Genomic DNA, 20,641 nt, shown 5'->3' on the forward strand with positions numbered 1-20,641 from the left:
TAATTTTTTAGTAGTGTAAGGACCCGTTTGACCATAAATTTTGTCAAATTTTTGCCAATATTTTTTGGCAAATACAAGTTTGTTCATAATTTTTATCCATATTTTGGCAAATTCTCAGAGTTGGTTTTTGCCCAACATATTACTATTACATTTTTTAAAAATTGTCTAAACTTTTATATTTTATAAAAGAGCCCACAATTTATTATTTTGTAATAATGATGCTTCGTCTTCTCGGTCATCTGATAGTGTATTATGTAGTTCATTATAAAAATGATAATTTTGTACCAAATTTATTTATGTTCAGAATTATGATTTGCGATAATGATAATGAATGTTATTGATGAAAATACTATTGATTATTTATGATAGTTTTTAGAACTTGTGCGTATAAGTAATATTTCATGTTTTTCTAAAAAAAATTAAAATATATTTTAAAAAACTAATGGCCAAACATATTTTTATTTTCAAATCAAACTTCACCCGAATAAAATTTTTTAAAATAAATTTGAGAATATATTTCACGGTAGATAAGAGTTGACGAAGTGTCGATCAATTTGGAAGATAGGAGTGGGAAACATTCTCTTTCATATGTCCCATTAATCGATTGGAATTGCAAAGCACTAACCCACTTTTCACTTTTGGCCTTTTGCAAACAATGACATAAACAATCTTTAATTCAATCCTCTTCTGGATATAATAAATACCAAAAATCAGAAAGCGACCACTAAACAAGCTCAAAATGTCCATTCTACCCTTTCTTGGGTTTTCCCCTTATCCTCTTTTACTAATTTTGAAATTTTTTCCAGAGAACATAGATTATAACGAAGGGGACACGTGGGGGTCAAAGGACAGTGTTTAGTTCACTAGTTGCTGTCGAAAATTACTACGCAGTATAAAATAAAGTCCTCTTCTCTGTCACTCTTTATCTCTCTACTACCTCACTCTTTTTTTCTCTTTTGTCGTACGTTAGGGTTTCAACTCTTGACTGGTTCTTCATCCGACTCATTTGAGCTTTAGGTATTGTAGTTTTAGCTATGTTTGATATTTTCTTGAAGTATAGTATGTGGGTTCTTTTGTTACCTGTGCAATGTAGTTTTTTTAGTGTGGTTTAAGTATTTTCTTTCTTTGTTTTCCTCTTTTTGGTGCGTCTAATGAAAATTTCTGGGATTTGTATGTTGGGTTTTTGTTATTAGTGCAATGTAGTTGAAATAATATATTAGTGGGGTTTTTAGTTGAAAATTGTGTCTATTGTGCTTCTAATGAAAATTTTGCTGTTTTGTGGTGGTGAAGGCTGTTTAATTTGACATTTTTTCAGAACCAGTAAGCTGAAGAAGACTTAATTCCAAAAGTTTTTTCTTGGTGCTTTTTTAATTTTTTTTATTTCTTCTTGCATGGGCGTGTTATGACTTGTTTTTTGTTTGGTTTATGGCCCTTTAGTAGTAATGCTTGTGGTTTTTTTTGCCTTGAATTCCATCTTTTTGCCTCTGGTCAAGCTATTTAATTTTTTTTGGGAGTATTATTATGTTTTCTTCTGTGATATGCTCTATATTTCCACTTAGAAGGTGTTTGCTAAGAAGGAAAATATTTTCCCTGGAAATTTCTTATAAAATGTTTTTCCTGAAAACTTTTTTCTAATATTTGTATGGTAAGTGGAAAATGTATGTTGCAGATTGATAATAGTGTCAGGCTGCTAGCTATTTGATAGTGTTTTCCATTGAAAATTTTGACGAACTTTTTAGTGTTAAAATTTTGAAGTGTTATTGGGCTTTCTGATTTTAGGTTAAATTGTGCTGCAATTGTATACAATATAAGATGTTGTAGTTTATGAAAAAATATACTGGTAAAAATGTTGACCTTAATGTAGTACTAAATTTTTGAAAAAAGTTACTATTGGCATGGTGCTCACATGTGCAGTATTTTAATTCATGCAGAGATTTAGCAAATGATAGTTTTCTTATCATGCCCAACTTTGAGGCATAATGTTGCAATTTTAAGCGGCTTACAGAAAGTGATGTGTCTTTTTTAAAAATGATTGAATGAATGTTATGTTGTTGGGTTCTAGTCTCTAGTCCTTTTTGTTTTTATGGAAGTCAGTAATTCCGACCAAGAGAAAGGGGACAGGTAGGAAAAGGTTTTTCTAATGTTTCATTTTCCTTTTTTTCCCCTCCTTTTTCTGAAAACTGTAATTTCAGTTGTATAATAACCTTCTAGATTTTGTGCAACTTTATAGCAATTGTATTTGCAAAATGACATGGCATAGTACTCACCTATTTGCATTTATTTGGGAAGTGAATTACTTGCTATGATTCTTGCTTGGTTTATGACCTCATTGTTGGCTGCAGCGTTGGCTACATCACTTTGAATCTTTTTTCTTTTGGCTAGACTTGCAGAATCAAATCACTATGTTCATTATCCATTATTATTATTTTTTGAATTGACATGTCATGTGTTATCGCGTAGGTAAAACTCATTTGGTATCTAAGATCAACAACGGGAAATGATATTTTGTTTTTATCCTAACCCTATTGTCTGGTTATGTTCTATTAGTTTGCGGTTAGTAGTTGTCTGCATTCAGTTTCTCTTATTGACTACTCCTAAGTGCATCTTTTGCCTACAAAAGATCTTTGCATAAAATTTCCAGTTCTCCTGAGGATCTTCTGAAGCTTGTCCTGTTTTTTATAGAGGATTGTGGTAATGGCTGAAGAAGACAATAGTGGAGTAACAGACGCTCTGCCCCCTCCTCCCCCTATTCCGCCTGATTTCTCTCCAGCAAAAGCGGAACCAGAGCCGGTGAAGAAAAAGGTTTTACGTGTTCCCATGGCTAGGCGTGGCCTTGGAAGCAAGGGACAAAAGATTCCGATCCTTACCAATCACTTTAAAGTGAACGTGTCTAATGTTGACGGACACTTCTTTCATTACAGTGTATGCTTTCACATACCTCTCCTTGATATGTTCCTATCTTTTCTCTTCTGAATACAATCATGTAAATCCATGTCATTTTTGACTCTGTCTGTTAACAGGTCGCCCTATTTTATGAGGATGGTCGACCTGTCGAGGGAAAAGGAATTGGCAGAAAAGTTCTTGATAGAGTGCATGAAACATATGATACAGAATTGGCTGGGAAGGATTTTGCATACGATGGGGAGAAAAGCTTGTTCACCATTGGTTCACTACCAAGAAATAAATTAGAGTTCACAGTTGTCCTAGAGGACGTTATATCTAATCGGTTGGTTCTCAGAGTGGCTTAATTTTACGTGTTCCCAAGTTTTATTTTGATTTTTCACTCTGTGCTCCTCCTTATATACAGGAACAATGGGAACAATGGCAACTCTAGCCCTGGAAGACATGGAAGTCCAAATGAAAATGATAGGAAAAGATTAAGGCGGCCGTACCAATCAAAATCTTATAAGGTGGAGATTAGCTTTGCTGCCAAGATTCCGATGCAGGCAATTGCGAATGCTTTGCGAGGTCAAGAGTCTGAGAACTCTCAAGAAGCATTGAGAGTTTTGGATATAATTTTAAGGCAACATGCGGCCAAACAGTAAGTTATATATCTATTTATTCTCTCTTGATGAGTTGATTGCTGCACAAGTATTTTTGTGCCTCTCTTGACTGGTGCGTAATGACTGTTCTTGTATTAGGGGTTGTCTGCTTGTTCGACAGTCCTTTTTCCATAATGACCCAAAGAATTTTGCGGAAGTTGGAGGTGGTGTTCTTGGATGTCGAGGGTTCCATTCAAGTTTTCGAACCACTCAGTCTGGATTGTCTTTGAACATTGGTAAACATTCTTGGTTTTTTATGTTTCATACTTGTCTCAAATAAAATGAGATCAAATATCTTGCGGTTTCTTCGTTCGCAGATGTGTCTACCACGATGATAATCCAGCCTGGACCTGTTGTTGACTTTTTGATTGCAAACCAAAATGCAAAAGATCCCTTTTCACTTGATTGGGCGAAGGTGTGTTATTTTTGTGATTTATTCATCTTCTTATGTAATCATGTTCTAAGCAAAGGATTCTCTACATTTGATCAGGCAAAACGTACTTTGAAGAATCTGAGGGTGAAGACTGCTCCCGCTAACCAAGAGTACAAAATAACTGGATTGAGTGAAAAATCTTGTCGTGAGCAGACGTATGCGTGCCATGATCTCGTTATTTCTTGTTATCTTCAACCTTGGCACGACTAAGATGCACTTGTGCAGGATGGTTGACATTGTTTTGCTATAATGAAATGGAGCAAAACTCATCTTTGTTTTGACATTTTTAGGTTTACTCTAAAGCAGAGGAGCAAAGATGAGGATGGTGAAGTGCAAACATCGGAAGTGACAGTTTATGATTACTTTGTTAATCATCGTAACATAGACTTGCGATATTCCGCTGATTTACCGTGCATCAATGTTGGAAAGCCCAAGCGCCCCACCTATTTCCCTGTTGAGGTGAAAGCACTGGGTTAAAATTTACAGCTTTTATGTATTGTCTTTTATTCATGCAATTTTGATTTTTTCATTGAATGTTGCAGCTCTGCTCGTTGGTCTCATTGCAAAGGTACACAAAAGCCTTGTCCACCTTTCAGAGGTCCTCCTTGGTGGAGAAGTCTAGGCAAAAGCCTCAAGAGAGAATGCAAATTTTGAGCAATGTAGGTCTCTTCTACCCTAACTGAATCTTTTGCATGCTCTGGATATAGTTAACTAATTTCTCACTGGATTGCTGAAGGCTCTAAAAATCAACAATTATGATGCTGAGCCTCTGCTTCGTGCTAGCGGCGTCTCAATCAGTAGCAACTTCACCCAGGTCGAAGGGCGTGTTCTGCCTGCCCCTAAGGTATGTTATCTATTAAACTCTTTTTTTTTTGCTATGTTTTCGAGTCTTCATGTTGTGAGTTTGAGGTTAAATATTCGTTATGTGGCAGTTAAAGGCAGGAAATGGAGATGACCTTTTCTCACGAAATGGCAGGTGGAATTTTAATAATAAGGTATAATTGAGCATATCTTCTCATATGATTTTTCCAGTGGATCCATGGAATTTCATCTCATAATCTCATTTAAAGATAATGTTGGCTTTGACTTCATATGCTTGACTACAAACAAGCTTGGGATTGCGGCATAGTAGTTGTCAAGATGGGCTTTGAGTTTTTTCATTTTCATCTATAATGGCAGAGATTCTTTGATCCAGCAAAGGTAGAGCGTTGGGCTGTTGTCAACTTTTCTGCACGCTGTGACATACGTGGCCTAGTCAGAGATTTGACAAGAATTGGAGAGATGAAAGGAATTGTATGTTTTATCAAGTTCTAATACTTAAAGATTGAGTATACAAGATGAATCTCATTATTCCTGCTTTAATGTTTCAGAGTGTGGAAGCTCCATTTGAAGTGTTTGAAGAGTCTCCACAGCTTAGAAGGGCTCCACCTCTTGTCAGAGTTGAAAAGATGTTTGAAGAGATCCAGTCAAAACTTCCCGGTGCCCCGAAATTTCTTCTTTGTCTTCTTCCTGAGAGGAAAAATTGTGACATATATGGTTAGTCAGATGTACTTGTTCTGTTGACTGCTAAGCATATAATTGCTAATAATTACTAACATAATCGACTGATGAAACTTGAAGGACCATGGAAGAGGAAAAATCTGGCTGATTATGGTATAGTAACCCAATGCCTGGCTCCTGGAAGAGTCAACGATCAGTACCTGACAAACCTTCTCCTTAAGATCAACGCAAAGGTGGGAGTTCTCTGAGCATCTGGTTCAGTGCTTCCTTTCTTCCATCATTTCCTGGCTCAATCTTTAACATCCCACAATTTCTGTTGGCAGCTTGGTGGTTTAAATTCTGTGTTAGCTGTTGAGGATTCGCCATCCATTCCCATGGTATCGAAGGTTCCCACAATGATTCTTGGAATGGACGTATCACATGGCTCTCCCGGCCAGTCTGATGTTCCGTCAATTGCTGCAGTATGTTCTTTCACTGACAATGATTACCTTTTATTCCTAATTGTTTAAACAAATTCACTATATTATTGCTTGATCAGGTTGTAAGTTCAAGGCAGTGGCCTTCAATATCTCGTTATAGAGCTTCTGTGCGCACTCAATCTCCTAAAGTAGAGATGATTGATAACTTATTTAAGAAAGTTTCAGACACTGAGGACGATGGGATTATGAGGTGAGTTCGTTCTTGTAGGATTAGTTTTCTCTTGGATTGTTCTCTTTTGGGTGGGGGAATGAATTAACTGAGGTTGTTTGGAACTTAAATTTGTACACTAGAATAACTTGCTGCCTGTTACATTGTGATCTTTGATTCAGTTTAGCTGCACTTAGAGATAATATATTTTGGTATTAGATAAGGAAGCATGATAGTTTACATTTTGTAGCTTGAGTGAGTTGCTTCCCAAGAGTGTTGGCGCATGCTTGGTTTCACTTTCTAATGGTTTGCTGCTTTTTGTTATGGTGTAAAACTAATTGCCTAATGGTTTGTGGGGTTTCTATCAAAAATCTTTTGGTGCTTCCTTTTGGTTCCCTTGAATTAAGTTCCTGATTATAACTAAGTTTCAAAATTGCAGGGAACTTTTGCTAGATTTTTATGTGAGTTCCGGGAAAAGGAAGCCTGAGCATATAATAATATTCAGGTGATCTAACCCAGCCTGTTCTCTATTTTGTTTGCTGCAAATTATGTGCAGTCTAAGTGCTATTGGTCTATGATTGAAGCTATCCACATATTCTGAATGTCTAAATGCTTCAGAACTTGGTATTGAACATGAAATGAAATTGGAGGCTGAGTTGTTATGGTTCTACTTCATTTTCCACTCATTTTGTTCAGTTAATTCTCTTGTTTAAGAGGATTCATGTAGCTGACCTCAACTCTTGAGAATGAAGCGTAGCTGATAGTCCTCATTATCTATGGTTTGTCATTGTCACAGTGTGTTTTACCGGCCTAATTCTTTGTCACGTAGCTGCGAACTTGGTACATGCGTGACTCTTTGATGGTTTTGCTAATGGTCTTCTCTGAAAAATGTCAGGGATGGTGTCAGTGAATCACAATTTAATCAAGTTCTAAACATTGAGCTGGACCAGCTCATTGAGGTTCTGCACTCTGATAAATGCTGTCCTAAGATATAATTGAACTTGAATCTGGAAAATATGAGAGATTCTCGTCTAAATCATCTGTTCTCTGCATGTAGGCCTGCAAGTTTCTTGATGAAAAGTGGTCTCCCAAATTTGTGATCATTGTTGCTCAGAAAAATCATCATACAAAGTTTTTCCAGGCTGGATCTCCTGATAATGTTCCTCCAGGTAATAATAGAAGTCACAGCGAATAATAGTTGCAATGCGATCAAGTCATTTACACATGTTTTGTGCAGGTACAATTATAGACAACAAAGTTTGTCATCCAAGGAACTATGACTTCTACCTGTGTGCCCATGCGGGCATGATTGTGAGTTTCTGTTCTTGTTCTGCTATATGGCTGAAGCAGTAGTTGTAATTACTGCTTGATTTCTCCTTTGATAACTTGTTAGTTTGTTCTTTTTTTTCTTTTTACTTTTCATGTTCAGTCCTTTTCTCTTCAAGGTGTTGTTTCCTCTACAATCAGTTAATCCAGTAACTTGTTCATTCCCAATGATACATAAACTCTTGAATTTTATTCAAGATACAGCTGAGAAAAGCTTCAGTAGATATCCTTGTGTCTAGTAGTTTATCAAAGGTTACTTTGTGCCATTTTGGTACCCTACAGTAAAAAACTTATCAAAGGTTACTTTATGCCATTTTGTTAAAAGATTGGTGGAATATTTCTATCGTATGATGCTTATTTGTATTTTACTGTAGGGTACCACTCGACCTACACATTACCATGTGTTGTTGGATGAAGTTGGTTTTTCACCTGATGATCTTCAAGACCTTGTTCATAATCTGTCCTATGTGTGAGTATTGAATAGATTGAATTCTTTGTAGCTCGACAGAATCTGAACTTATAAATTATAACAGCTGCAGTTTTCAGTTTTATTACTAGTTAAATTGTTAAATATTGCAGCGATTCTAATTGTTATTCAATCCTTGCAGATATCAAAGAAGCACTACTGCTATATCCATTGGTAAATATAAACATAATGGGAAAATGCAATATATTTCTTTTTTGCTTGACCACTTCTCATCTTTTTTGCTTGATTACACACACATGCATATATGTTTTATTTATTTTTTGCTTGATTAGTTGTCATCTTGTTTGTACCCTCGTTTTCTTTTCCATTGTGCAGTGGCTCCAGTAAGTTATGCCCATTTGGCCGCCACACAAGTTGGACAATGGATGAAATTTGAGGACGCGTCAGAGACATCATCAAGCCATGGTGGTCTGACAAATGCCGGTCCAGTTACTGTTCCTCAGTTGCCCCGACTTCAGGAGACCGTTTCTAGCTCCATGTTCTTCTGTTGAGGCCTGTGAGCCTCCAGTTTAGCTTTATGTGGTTAATGGAATGCTTAGACAAATGGTTTCTGTAAATAGGTCCCGTTTTAACCGCACATGGAATCTGAACCTTGTGCAATGACCTCCCAAAGCTCCTCTATCTCTTAGGTGAATTATTTGGTACAATATTTAGGTCTTACCATATTCAGGTCCCCCATGCATTTTGTCGCTCTTTGGTTCTCTTGAACAATTTTGCATGTACTGCATAGGGATTGACCTAGTTTGGCATGGTCGTGACAATGCCGAGCGTATGCTGTTTATGTAAATGGTAATGCTTGGATCTTGGTACGTCGAAAAATATGCTTTCGGTTGGATCCTTCTGAAAATTTGCCTCAACGGTTTGATGAAGTTCTTTAATTGAAGGAGGTATACTATTATGATCTGCTTATGATTTTCTTTTGGAAGAGTTCTCATTTTCCAGATGACAGATGGGACCTAATAGCTTAGCTTGTTTGGCCGAGCTTTTAAAATCTTATTTTTAGAAGTGTTTTTTAACTCGTAAGTGCTTTTCTCAAAAGTAATTTTGGTGATAAACAATTTGTGTTTGGCTAATTAATTTAAAATGCATTTCGTGTTTGATCAAGTTTTAAAGAAGTGCTTCTAAGTGTATTTTTTTCCAAGCACTTTAAAAAAAGTGCATATGGGGGAAGTTAGTTTTTTTAGCTTCTTCAAAATTATTTCTGCCGTTCAAAAGTACTACTTTTTCCTTCGAAAAAAAAAAACAGTTTTTTGGACTTGGACTATAAGTCTCAAGCATTTATCAGCACTTGTGAAAAATTAAACCAACTTGAAACTACCCTTCTGACTCAGTTTGACGTATCCACACGAACTCACCCTTATATTGAAATAAGAAATAAATTTGAAAGTGAATATTTGATAACAAAATGCAATTAAACTAAAAATTAGTTCTAAAGTGAATTATGCAAAATACACTGATATTATGACTTAAGTATACACACTCTAAATTTCAAAATCAGGCATATTATGACAATCTCCCATATATATTATTGGGTTTCCGTATTTTCATATTAACGAGTTAAATACCTAAATCTAAAATATACAAATGTTATACCCAAAAGGGCAAAACTAAGTAAATTAAAGTAAAAATATCATAGACAAATTAAAATAAAATAAATCCTACTAAAATTAATTAGTCCTTCAACATAGCAGGGAAAGTATCTTTAATTGGATTTATCCTCTGAATAGTCCAATCTTATCTCTTTCGGATGTTATTTATTTTTTATTTTTTCTCTTTACCAAATTAATTACTCTTACTAAAATTAATTTACACACTACTGAGTACTGAATTTAATACTGTCGCTGTTTGACAACATTCAATTCCTGTCTCATTGTCTGAAAACACCCTCAACCCTAGTGTCCCTCTCTCTTTACAACTCAGTCACTCACTCTCAATGCCACAGCCACCACACGCCGCCGTATAGCTCCGCCTCCTCTTTGGCATCCCCAAAAAATCACATCTTTTCGCGTTCTATCAATTTATTATCAGTTTTAAGCTTTTAATTTATCTGCAATACAGGGTAACTGTAGTTTATGAGCATGGCGGAAAATGAGACTAGTGTAGATGATCAGAAGGAGGTGAGCGAGCCTCCCAAGTCGCCGTGGAAGACTCCGGCGGCGACCGATACTCCGTCGTCGCCGGCGGCGGATACTGATTCTGCTTCATGGCCGGCACTTTCTGATGCTCAGCAGATGCTTAAGACTAGTGATTCTAACTCCGCCGCCAAGTCTCCCTTACTTCCTCCGCTGCCGGAGACTGATAGCTGCAATGCTGCTTCTGAGAAGGTTTACTTTTTTGTTACTGGATTGATAATTTATTATACTGTCAGTTACTGTTACCATTCTTAAAAAAAAACGAACCTTTTTTTTATATACTGACAGTGTAGAATATTCATGTGTTACATGTGAATGCATATATTCATGGTGAAGGAAGGAGAAAAAAGTTGAGCATTGGAATGGAGATACTTTTACTATGACATTGTTTGGGATAGAACTAGTAAATATTTTGCACACTTAAAAAATTATTTGGTTGAATAACGAAATATTTCAATTTATTGGTGAAGGAAAAAAAAAACTCAATGAGGAATTAGATTTGCATCATTTTGATGTCAATAAAGCCGATGTATACAAGAGAATATCCGGAAGTGAATGAATTCCGGAAGGTAGAATTATGAAGAAAGAGAATTGAGAAAACTTTTATTGACATTGTTAGTTGACAATATACCAGTATTATGTAGGAGTTTTGAGATAGATCAAAGAAGGAATATTTTACTAATTACAGGATTACTAATTGTTTTGTTGAAAAAGTAGGTTTTTAGTAATTATGACATAACCATTACGAATGATTTATACAATATTTTTGATAATTCCTTTAACTTTTAACAATCATATGGTTATAGAATATTCTGAATGATCCACTTTTAACACACCTTCTCAATTCAAGGAAGTGACCATTTTAGATAGATATTTGAAGAAGTTGAAAAAGTCAGTGGTCGAATGACCTGAAGAGGCAGTGTCGGTGGTGCGTCTACTGTAAGAGGCATTGTTGGTACAGTCACGAAAAAACATTGCTGCCTGAAATGGCCGAATGCTGGTTGGAATAGGTCTAGTGCAATCAGATTATCGTAAAGAGGCCCGTTACTGTTGGAATAAGGCCAAATTGGTTACCAAAAAGGGGTGGTGTTGTTGAACAATTGCTAGAAAAGAGGTGTGCTGCTGCTGAAAGTCACCCGGGTAGATATTGAGGACTTATATAGCTGATGCCATGTAGTTTGAGATTAAGGCATATTTTTATAGTTGCCGTTTTATCTGCAATATGTGCTTTTCTCCCATCTGTACCGTGTGTCAAAATATCCTTTGTCCGAAAATTTTGCAAGGTAGTGCACCATAACTAGTATTCAAATAGATTTATCATGTTGCGACTTTGTTTGGTCATTACGCCTCTTTAGATTTATTTATTCTCTATTACCATGAATTAGAATGTATTACCATGAAATATATTTGATGGTATATTGTCTTGTAGGTCCGAGGTGAGCAGCCAAAGTTCCATGGATATTCTAGTGCCAAATCGTCAAATAAGTCATCATCCGCACCTCAACAAAAAGCAGGCCCCAGGCACAACCAAAATGGTGGGCAATCATTTCCTGTACCCTTGGCTTACCACCACCCAGGATATCCTCCTTTTTATCAAAATATGGTACCTATGCCACATATTCCTCTTCCGGGGTATGCTTACCAGCACCCTCGAGGGCCTTTCCCTGGAGCTGAAGGTCATGTGGCCAGGTCTGATGGTGATGCTGCAGCCCAAGCTTTTGTACCCCCTATAAATGGTGGGTTTCGTCCCCCATCACGAGTGGATCCAAATGACTTCGATGCCAAATTCTACAGAGGAAGACCTAATACACAAGAACATGGTGGGCAGTTTAGTCCAGCCTTGTCTAGTCAGCGTCCTGTAGGTTCTAAAGATGACATTCAGTTACAACAGAGTATGGGACTAAGGCCTTTCCTAAGGCCCCAATTTTTTGCTCCAGCTCCGGGCTACATAGATGGTGCAAATTTTTCAGGTAATTTACGCATAACTAGTTTTCTGAATAAGTGATCACATCACTCTTGAAATACAAATAAGGGAATATGGTTTTACCATTAAATGTTGCTTGACTGCCACTCGTCTTTTAGCACGTAACTAGCAATTTGGTACTGCTCCTATTTCTCCCTCCCTTATACTTACTGGACCTTTGTGATGACAGTAATATCGTCCTTATCAACTGTGCTCCCTTCCCCTAACCAGCTGGTATTTCCATCTCTTATGTGCTGTCATCCCTATCACCGTTAATAGTTGTTTATTTATTCATGAAGTTATTCTTAGTTTTTGATTTGTTTTTAAATGACAATGACCATTGGCTATTTTACAGGTCCTCCAGGAGCTATATACTTTCTTCCTCCTCCATCTCCAGGTTCTGTAAGAGTGCCTTACCCACCTTTCTTTGTCCCACATCCTGTCAGCTCCGGAGCCTCTACTCCACCATCACCTACATTAGCTTTGAGAGAGAGCATAATTAAGCAAATTGAGTACTATTTCAGGTACTATATCAGGAAAAGGTTTTATTTATGTTATTTGTCACTATGTTTTCTTAATATATGTAATTATTCCCTGATTGTGGTATTGGCTAACTGCATTGATATCACATAGTTACAGTTGTAAGCTTGAAGGGCAGGAATAATAGCTTTTTCATGGAAACTCCTTTAAAATAAAGTTTTGAAGTTCATAAAATTCATAACATGCTGGACATTCTAGACTGCTTAGTATTTTAAAGTTTTTAATCTAGGTCTGTCTCTGTATTTTCACAGTATCAGCTTGATACTGTTTAAATAAAATATTCATCTTATCTCAAAAAATTTAAGAAAACAGGAGGAATGATCCCTCCTTTTAGTGGATTTACATTTCAAGTAGTAGTTTTTTTATTAGAACATTTCATTTCAAGAAGTATTGGTGCAGAGATGCAACTCTTGTGGGTCAATTACTTTACCTGCAATATGTCCTACAAAATTTTGACTACTATAGATTGACATCGAGAACATGTGCCTTTTTCTTGGCAGTGATCAGAATTTGCAGAATGATCACTACTTGCTTTCCTTGATGGATGATCAAGGATGGGTTCCAATCTCTATTATTGCCGGTTTCAAAAGGGTACAATCTCAAAATTTCTCAGATATGCTTACATTTATGCTAAAGTGACTGATAGGTTGCACCGTTGCAGTGCTTTGTTTCTATATTGAAGTCCATCAAATTTTGTTTAAAAATTTTTCATGTGTGAAACCTGTAGTTGGATTAGTCCATTATATTGTTTTCTTTTACTTGGTGTGACACATTTAAGCATCTATCATTTTCTTTTTCATTTGTGTTTCAGGTTAAAAAAATGAGTACAGATATAGCATTTATCATTGATGCATTGCAGGCTTCAAGCACTGTTGAAGTTAAGGTAAAGTGTTCTCCCTTTTGCCGGGGTCTCCAACTGGCTCTTTCCTTTTCCTGTGGCAGCAAAAAGAGTAAATTTCCCAATTAATTTTTACATATAAGTTCCTATTTCCTCAAACTAAGTTTGTTCATATTGCATCCTCAACATTTAATATTGGTTCCAAAATGGTCGCTTGGTGTATTGTTGGGCAGACAAAGACCTATAATGCCCTTTTGGATTAAACATGAAGTAAAGAAACTCAGAACAGCAGAAGAAAATAAAAGAAAAAGTAAGGCAAAGGTTAAACAAAAAACAAAAGAAACAGAAAGGTAAAATTCTAACCTATAGGTTTCCCTCCTTGGTTTTCCTTCTTATTTGCTCCCCCCCTCCCTGGTCTTTCCTCTGCTACTTCCTTCACACCATTATTTGCAATAAGAACTAAAATTCATTCGAAGACAAATTTGCAACTTGGGTAAAGTATTGAGACTAATTTGGCAATTTGCTAGTGCAAAGAGCTTTGAGTTATCCTATCAATACATTTATGTCTTTCCTCTTTGCCTTTTACATTTACTTCTGTACCTTTGTCTTTATTTGTTCATGTGTAGTTTGCTTAATTTCTGTAGGGTGACAAGTTGAGAAGACGTGATGAATGGTCAAAGTGGGTTTCAGCTAGTGCTGATCAGAAATCATCCCCTTTGTCTCCAGTGGAACACCTAGTGGGGAAGGTTGTTCTCGATATAAAGAATGAGGAGGTCAAAGAAAATAAAGAGGATGGAACTCAAGTGACATCTTCCCAAGAAAATCGTTCTGTAGGTGATGAGCTTCCATTATTAGAGAAACATGCTAAAAAAGTATCAGTTTTTGGTAAAGCAGAAAACAGTAGGAAGAAATCTGGGTTCCATGGCTCAACTCACAGAGTTGACAAAGGAAGTGATTCAAGAATGGTGATGGCGTCAGATGCTGTAGATGACTTATCTAATGATTTCTCAAGCACTTTTATGCTTGATGAAGAGATGGAGCTTGAGCATAAAAAGGACCAGCTCTCTTTGAGTGGAAGGTATAGATGATTGCTGTAACTTGATTTGTGCATTTTCTTACCTGAATTGGGCTGGGCTTGGTCTTGGTTTGCTTCATAGCTTGTTCTGCAGTCTTGTATCGATACAAGGATATGTGGATGACTGGCTCTGCTGTTTACTTGTTCAGCTTATCTAATGCTATTGGGTCATATTATGCTTCATTTGCTTGTACTCATTGCAACTCTTATCATCTTTTTCCTCCCAGAATCTATCCACTTTGGTTCATATTATAGGTGTCTTCTTGTTCATCAGTAGGGGCAAGGTGAAAGCCTGCTTTATATGCATTTTTAACATTTGCCCCCCCCTCCGAAAACTCATATTGCGATACTTATATCCTTGTTCCTTCATAGGTTGGGGATTGGTGTGTATCTGAAGAAGATTGGTTCTGCTCGCGGGCATAAATAAAAAAATATATAGCTTTTGTGTGTTAATCTTCTTGCTATAGCTGGTAGGAGGTCATCTGCCTGCCCAAAATAGGTTAAAAATGTTAAGTAATGATATATAATTACGAGCTTCTGAGATGAGACTAAGAAAGAAAAAGAATTTATCATAATTGCTTTCACTGTTATCTGATTTTCTTTGTTAACTCCACATGGAACAACAAAATCGTACTGTGAGGACAAACTTATATGAGCAAATCTCTTTTACTGTTTCTCTATTGCTAACTGTATTGTTAACATCTTGGTGGTCTTGCTCTATGAAGAGTTGACGAGGAAGATGATGAGATGGATGTTAATGATGAGGCTATTGAGAAACTTGTCATTGTAACTCGGGTAAGAAAATTGCTTTCCATGTCATTTATGTGGGTGATTTCAGTTCCAAAGGCAACCTTTTGGAAGTTGGCATGTGTTTTGACTTTACATGGTTTTATGTCAAACTTACTCCTAAGAGTTCTACTACATGCATTAGACTCCTATTTTATGTTACAAGTACTATCAGATCTTGTGTATTCTTGGTGATACTCCCCCTGTCCCAATTTATGTGTCATACTTTCCTTTTTAGTCTGTCCCAACAAGAATGTCATACTTAGGTAGAAACAATTTAACTTTAAACTTCCTACTTTATCGTTAATGAGATGATTTATAGCCACACAAATATCTATAGCTTGTTTTAGACCACAAGTTTCAAAAGTTTTCCTTTATTTCTTTAACCGCGGTGAGTCAAACACCACCATATAAATTGGGATGGAGCATTAGTTTCTAGATGCATAAAATGGGAGATCTTAAAATTTGATTCATTTGTTCATTCGCTGATTGACATAGGAGTTACATTGTGTATTACCTTCATTACATATCACAAATCCCATTATATTTTCTTGGTTTATAGTGCCTGTAATAGGTATCTTAATTTGGGTCAAAATTAAGATGTGTGGGCGTGCTTACTAGTAGTAGTCTTTCCCTTTGGGTCTAACTGATCTTCTGAGTATGCAATTATGAGATGGTAGTCCAAGGTCCCATTCACTATTTGTTCCAATGTAGTAGTGAAAGAATTCATGGGATTTGAATTACATAATTCAATGTTTTGTTCATTTCCTTATTGATGCCTATGCATCATTTTGTACTTCGGCAACGCGGGGCCTCAGGTAGTTGACCACATCTAAGTAGTAGACTGAATGAACTGCTGTTGACTATTTAATTTATATAAGAGGTCTTGGGAGATGAAAAGATTATAGCTTATTATTACTTACATGAAGTATTGGTTATTAAGTTGCCTGACCTAAGTTGCTCGGACACGGGTACAGGTGTCCGGCACGAGTTCGGATCTAGAGGTCGGATCCTTCGAGATGTAAATTCTAAGATTCGGGGATATGGATCCTAGCACGGATACGTGTGCGGGGATCCGACTAAAATAATTTTAAAAAATATAAAAATATCTCTAAATTATGATAAATTTTGTGGAATACTTACGTATTGCTTGTAAAGTGTGAATTTCTTTTTTATTCTCAAGTTGTAGATAAGTAAATGATTGATCTCAACTTTCCATCCTAGTTAATGACAGCCATATCTGTGGTTGGTATGTATAAATTGATGCTTTCCTTAGATTCTATCTTTGTGTACTCCTTAGTCCTTACAAGATTTTGATTTGCCCAGCCTTAATTTGCATAAGTGAGTAGGATAATTTGTATTGGTGAGAGACAATAAGTTTGAAAACCAGTTGTTCTAATTTGGCCAAATTCATGAAAAAGCTAAGACACTGCTACTGATGCAGCCCAGGAGAAGCCTGTGGAAAATGATTTTAGGAGCTATTATGTTTACACAGGATTTCCGTTGCCCTTCTTCTATTTCTTCTACACTCTGAGCTGAATTAGTGTTTAATTAGGCTAATTATCTCATCTGTGTGGTTTGGATACAGAACACTCGGACATCTCAGGTATCCGGAACTGTTGGAAAAGAATCAAAACCAATATCTACTGAGCTTGCTTCTGCAATAAATGATGGCCTCTACTTCTATGAGCAGGTTGGTGGTTGCTTTTTTGAGATCATGCTTGGCTTATTCAACTTATATAGTATTAGCATGTCTTGAAAACTTTCTCATCTTTCAGGAGCTTAAAGCTACGCGATCCAGTCGTAGATCTAACAACTCCAGTTATGGCTCTAGAGATGAGATTACGAGGTCTTCTGGTACAGCTGCTGCTTTATCAAAATCAAAGTATGCTGATCATTCTTCTGGAGGAAAAAACAGCGAAGGCACTGGAAATTCTAATTCTCGAAGGAAGCAAAACAAAGGATTTACTAAACCGCATCCAATACATAAGCAGCGGCTGTTTTCAGGAAATTACCGAAATCATGGGATTTCTCGACCTATGCTGTAGGAACAATATCTGAAAGTCCACCTAGCGATTCAGTTGGGTTTTTCTTTGGTTCTACACCTCCTGATAGTCATGTGTATGTTCTGAATCCCTAGACGTGGTCTAATGGAGTGTATATTGTTATATGTTTGATTGTTTAATTATTCCTTAAAGAGCAAGAATGCAAGTCTATGATGATCAAAATAAAAGAAAAGAGAGCACAATGCTAGTCTATGAAATTTATTAATATCAGAGAATTGTAAAAAAGGTTCTGGTGTGCCAAACAGTAAACTTAGTATACCTGCACTCTTATGTTTCCAGGTCAAGGCCTTCAAAGTTGAGTGCCTCCCCGCATAGCAATCTTGCTAGTAGTAGTCCGCCTGTGGGTTCCATGCCGAAACCATTTCCACCTTTCCAGCATCCAAGTCATAAGCTTCTACAAGAAAATGGTTTTACCCAACAGCTGTGAGTAGATTTACTTTTATAAGGAACTGATGTTCTGTGAATTTTGTATTCATGTGCATGCATTTGTTCATGCACAAATCTGTATGTAAACCGATTTATACATATATTTCTTGTGCATTTTCTTTTACCTCCTGAGTGTTGGTTTTGGGTTTTCCACCTTTTAGGTACAAGAAGTATCATAAGCGCTGTCTGAGTGATCGCAAGAAACTTGGAATTGGTTGCAGTGAGGTGCCTACTTCCCCTTAATTTTGGTTCTGCATTTCCTTGTGTTTGGATTCACCAGTTCCTTAGATAGCATCACCCTTTACTTGAGGATGATAGAAAGGAAACAAAGAGGAGTTATATTAAATCTAATGAGAATGAATTGCCTCTTATAGAAAGTGTTTAAAATGTGAGGAATATCACTTCAATTCTGCAAGTTCATTCGGGGGTGAGATATGGAAATATAACTCATCTCTATATGAAAAATGTGAAATTTGTTTGATTATCTTATTGATTTTGTTCCTTTATGGTTTTTGTTTTGATAAGTCAAAATTCATTTCATTTCTTCTAAAAAAAGTCAGAAGTCACTTCATTATTGTTGCACCAAGATAGTGCCAAAAATTTACAAGAATGTTCTAACATTAAGTTTCCAAAAAATCTATCCAACTATTTACACAAATTAAAAATTTCCCGTGCAAATTTTTAGTACCTAGAAGCGACTGTTTATAATCAACCTATAAAATAAATATCTACAGATAGTACTGTTCTCTTTACCTAAAAGGTTCTGTTTGTTAACAAAACCACATGTAAAATACATCTATAAAAATGACAGTTCTCTTGAATTTGCATATCCGATATCGGTTGAAAGGAAATCACATGAATGCTTTCAAAATTTTGAAATAGCAATATTCTTCCTCTTCAATCGCGTGAACTCATAGTGGAGGTCTCTGACTCATCTCTCTGTGTATACACATGTATGATGTATCTATTTGTCCGCCTACTGCCCATTTGGCCATCCATTTGCGTGCCTAAAGTGCATAATTTTAACTCTACAGGGTTCTTATCTTTTTGGTATGCAGGAAATGAATACACTGTACAGGTTTTGGTCGTATTTTCTGCGAAACATGTTTATACATTCTATGTACAATGAGTTCCAAAAGTTGGCTCAAGAAGATGCTGCTGCTAATTACAACTATGGGATGGAGTGTCTGTTTAGATTTTATAGGTATGGTTTACATGTCCTAAAAAAAGGGGTATGGTTTACATCCCATTGTTAATGACAGTTTAGTTTGCTGCCCTTTTACTTCTGAACTCTTACAGCTGGTACTTTTCTTATACACCTCCATGTAATGCAACTTCAGCAGTTACCCTTTTCAGCAGTTAGTTGCCCTTTCCTTCTCTGACATACTTTCTTTAGACACTCATTATACTGTTTTTCTTGTTTCAGTTATGGTTTGGAAAAGGAATTTAGAGAGGATCTTTATGAGGACTTCGAGAGATTGACGCTTGACTTTTACAATAGAGGAAATGTTTATGGCCTTGAAAAGTACTGGTAATTACCTTCACTTTGTTTGAAAATCCTCATTTCATTCCCTTTTCTCCCGCATGCTTTCTTAGTGACACCCATGGGACTGAAAAGAACTGGGAACCAATAATGAACTTGAAATCAACGTCTGTACCAATTGAGCCCTTGAACACTTTCGACTAAGTAAAACAAATCCTATACCTAACTTAGACTTGAATTCTATGTGATTATCGAACAAAAAGTGGGAGGGGCCCCAGGGCTTAGTTCAAGTGGCAAAGGTTGAGGGACTTGTGACTTAGGTCACATGTTCGAGCCCTATGCCATGCAAACTATGCCTGATATTTAAGTGGAGAAGGGTAGAGGGGCGCGCCACCATCCCCGAGTTTCGAAGGCTGCGGTTGGTCCTAAGTGTTGGTCCCAGACAAAGTTACCGGTCAAAAAAAGTTGGGAGGGTGCCCCATATATCTGAAGGGGGCAATGGACAAAAGGAGCACATGCATCTGACCACTGTTTCCCTGTGTCAAGGGAGAAGCAAGAAGGTTTGGGGAGGTGTTGTGAAAGGGCGGATGTAGAGTTAGTTTTAGGAGATAATATGTAGATTAACACGCTATTGTTGATTTCAAGATTTTGTAGGACTTCCAATTGCTAGTATATTTTGCTCTTACTAACGTGATTGTTATTACTGGGTACTATCTTGTACCTCACGGATATACTAACATGATCCTACTGCAATCCTTCTTGAAGGGCTTTTCACCATTTTCGTCAGCAGCGAGGTCAGAAAGCACCTTTGAAGAAGCATCCGGAACTGGATAGGCTACTCAGAGATGAGTTTCGTAGTTTGGATGACTTCAAACATGCCAGGGGGGCAACTGCAAGCGTGAAGGAGGCCGGTCATTAGCCAATGCGTGATTCTCAGCTTCATTGAACTGTCTCTCGCAAATTTTGAAGCCTTACAGTCCATAAAATGAGCTCAAGTTGCCGAATTACCTTTCAGAGATGATCAAGATTCAAGGCCAATTTTGTATATAGTGCCTCTGTGAAGTTATTCTTACCTCCGAGGCCGACCAAAAATTTTCCTATGGGGATTTTACCTTGTGGTTTTCTCTTGTACTTCATTTTAGGATTGTTTAAGGGTGTACATACGGGAAGAATTTTTAATCAAAATAAAAAATAAAAAAACAAAAAGTTTTGACTTGGAGGTAACTGAGTTTCATAATTTCTATTTTATTATCTGTAATTTTTCATGGTCTTGGATTTGTTGGGTGGTTTAGCGTCCAAAATTGTGTTGCCAGAATGAGCTTGGAGCATGGTTCAAACTTCAAACTCGAAATATTATTTGCAAAGTAATGTTTGTTTTGCAATTTTAACTTGAGGTTGAAAACTGATTTGAAGAGTA

The 20,641-nt window shown here is 36.7% G+C and overlaps 2 protein-coding genes and 1 long non-coding RNA gene across 3 annotated transcripts; 2 read left to right on the plus strand and 1 right to left on the minus strand.

The window, feature by feature from the left end:
- Positions 1-808: 808 nt before the first annotated feature.
- On the plus strand, positions 809-8,762 carry LOC107784197 (protein argonaute 4-like). The gene is made up of 23 exons (XM_016605278.2): positions 809-1,017; positions 2,683-2,922; positions 3,021-3,226; positions 3,308-3,541; positions 3,642-3,778; positions 3,860-3,957; positions 4,033-4,130; positions 4,266-4,434; positions 4,518-4,634; positions 4,712-4,819; positions 4,908-4,970; positions 5,155-5,268; positions 5,346-5,511; positions 5,596-5,708; positions 5,799-5,936; positions 6,014-6,144; positions 6,542-6,607; positions 6,998-7,061; positions 7,160-7,271; positions 7,340-7,413; positions 7,803-7,897; positions 8,037-8,068; positions 8,231-8,762. The coding sequence occupies exons 2-23, from the start codon at positions 2,695-2,697 to the stop codon at positions 8,404-8,406; spliced, it is 2,739 nt and encodes a 912-aa protein (XP_016460764.1). The 5' UTR covers positions 809-1,017; positions 2,683-2,694; the 3' UTR covers positions 8,407-8,762.
- Positions 8,763-9,746: 984 nt separating this feature from the next.
- On the plus strand, positions 9,747-20,443 carry LOC107784198 (la-related protein 1A). Its single transcript, XM_016605279.2, is given in 15 exon segments — positions 9,747-10,239; positions 11,477-12,017; positions 12,366-12,534; positions 13,051-13,141; positions 13,362-13,433; positions 14,033-14,466; positions 15,189-15,258; positions 16,838-16,942; positions 17,028-17,285; positions 17,288-17,370; positions 17,595-17,738; positions 17,903-17,966; positions 18,800-18,945; positions 19,168-19,272; positions 19,990-20,443. Coding segments are annotated over 15 exon segments (2,688 nt in total). The 5' UTR covers positions 9,747-9,987; the 3' UTR covers positions 20,144-20,443.
- On the minus strand, positions 13,267-17,711 carry LOC107784200 (uncharacterized). Its single transcript, XR_012704868.1, has 2 exons — positions 17,575-17,711; positions 13,267-13,483 (listed from the first exon to the last, which is right to left on the minus strand). It is a non-coding gene; the product is annotated as an uncharacterized LOC107784200 (long non-coding RNA).
- Positions 20,444-20,641: the final 198 nt, after the last annotated feature.

Source organism: Nicotiana tabacum, chromosome 22 (genome assembly GCF_000715075.1).
Source record: "Nicotiana tabacum cultivar K326 chromosome 22, ASM71507v2, whole genome shotgun sequence".
In the NCBI taxonomy this organism is placed as follows: Eukaryota; Viridiplantae; Streptophyta; class Magnoliopsida; order Solanales; family Solanaceae; genus Nicotiana; species Nicotiana tabacum.